The sequence below is a fragment of the Sphaeroforma arctica genome (genome assembly GCF_001186125.1).
Source record: "Sphaeroforma arctica JP610 unplaced genomic scaffold supercont1.10913, whole genome shotgun sequence".
NCBI lineage: Eukaryota > Ichthyosporea > Ichthyophonida > Sphaeroforma > Sphaeroforma arctica.
The window spans coordinates 1-883 of NW_014029645.1; the positions used below are offsets into that span (position 1 = coordinate 1).

The window sequence follows — 883 nt, forward strand, 5'->3', positions numbered from 1 at the left end:
GTGTGTGTGTGTGTGTGTATGCATATGTATATGTATGTATATATATATATATATATATCATACATACATACATACATACATATATACATACGTATCTACGTACATGCATACATACATATATCATATATTTATGTGTATATATATATATATATATATCATATATTTATGTGTATGTGTATGTGTGTGTATTGTTTAAGGGTGTAACCTGTTTTTGGGATTATGCCTATAGTTTGTTCTGTTCTGTCTGCTTATCTGTGGATCAGACGTGTTTTTATTATCGGAGTTGAACTTGTACTTGTATTTTGTCATTTTCCAAAGGCTGGCACGAGTGTGAGACCTGATATTAGACTATACTCAAAGCCAGTCAATAATCGAATTATGGAATGCACATTTGATACGTGTTTGATATTGTAATTATAGTTTTAGTTGTGTTTTTCTTTTCTTTTGGAATGCTTGCATCACATTTCTATGATGCTCCGCATCCCTCTTGTGCTCCACAACATTCCTGGGACGTTGTATATCTGGTGTATTTCGCATTCCTAATGTGCTCCTACATTCTTCTTGTGCTCCATACTATAATCAGGTGGCAGACGAGTTCGGATCCTTTGTGACAGGTTTGATGTTAGCCAATAACGAGGACGAGTTAGCACTCAACAGCCAATCGAATCTCAAAGAAAGACTCATGGTCCAATCTCTTGCTGCCGCTGAGCATCAGTTCCACGACTTCATTGTATGTTAAGACTAGCTAGCTGTTAAATATATACACGTTACATATATGTATATATATATATATATATATATATAATAATAATATATATATTATATATATATATATATATATATATATATATATAGTATATATATATATATAGTGTGTGTGTCG

General features: G+C 32.0%; 1 protein-coding gene across 1 annotated transcript; it reads left to right on the forward strand.

The window, feature by feature from the left end:
* Positions 1-583: 583 nt before the first annotated feature.
* Positions 584-739, forward strand: SARC_17481 (hypothetical protein; the record flags this gene model as incomplete). The annotated part of the gene is made up of 1 exon (XM_014288427.1): positions 584-739. A coding segment is annotated over one exon (156 nt), but the record flags the coding sequence as incomplete, so codon positions are not given.
* Positions 740-883: the final 144 nt, after the last annotated feature.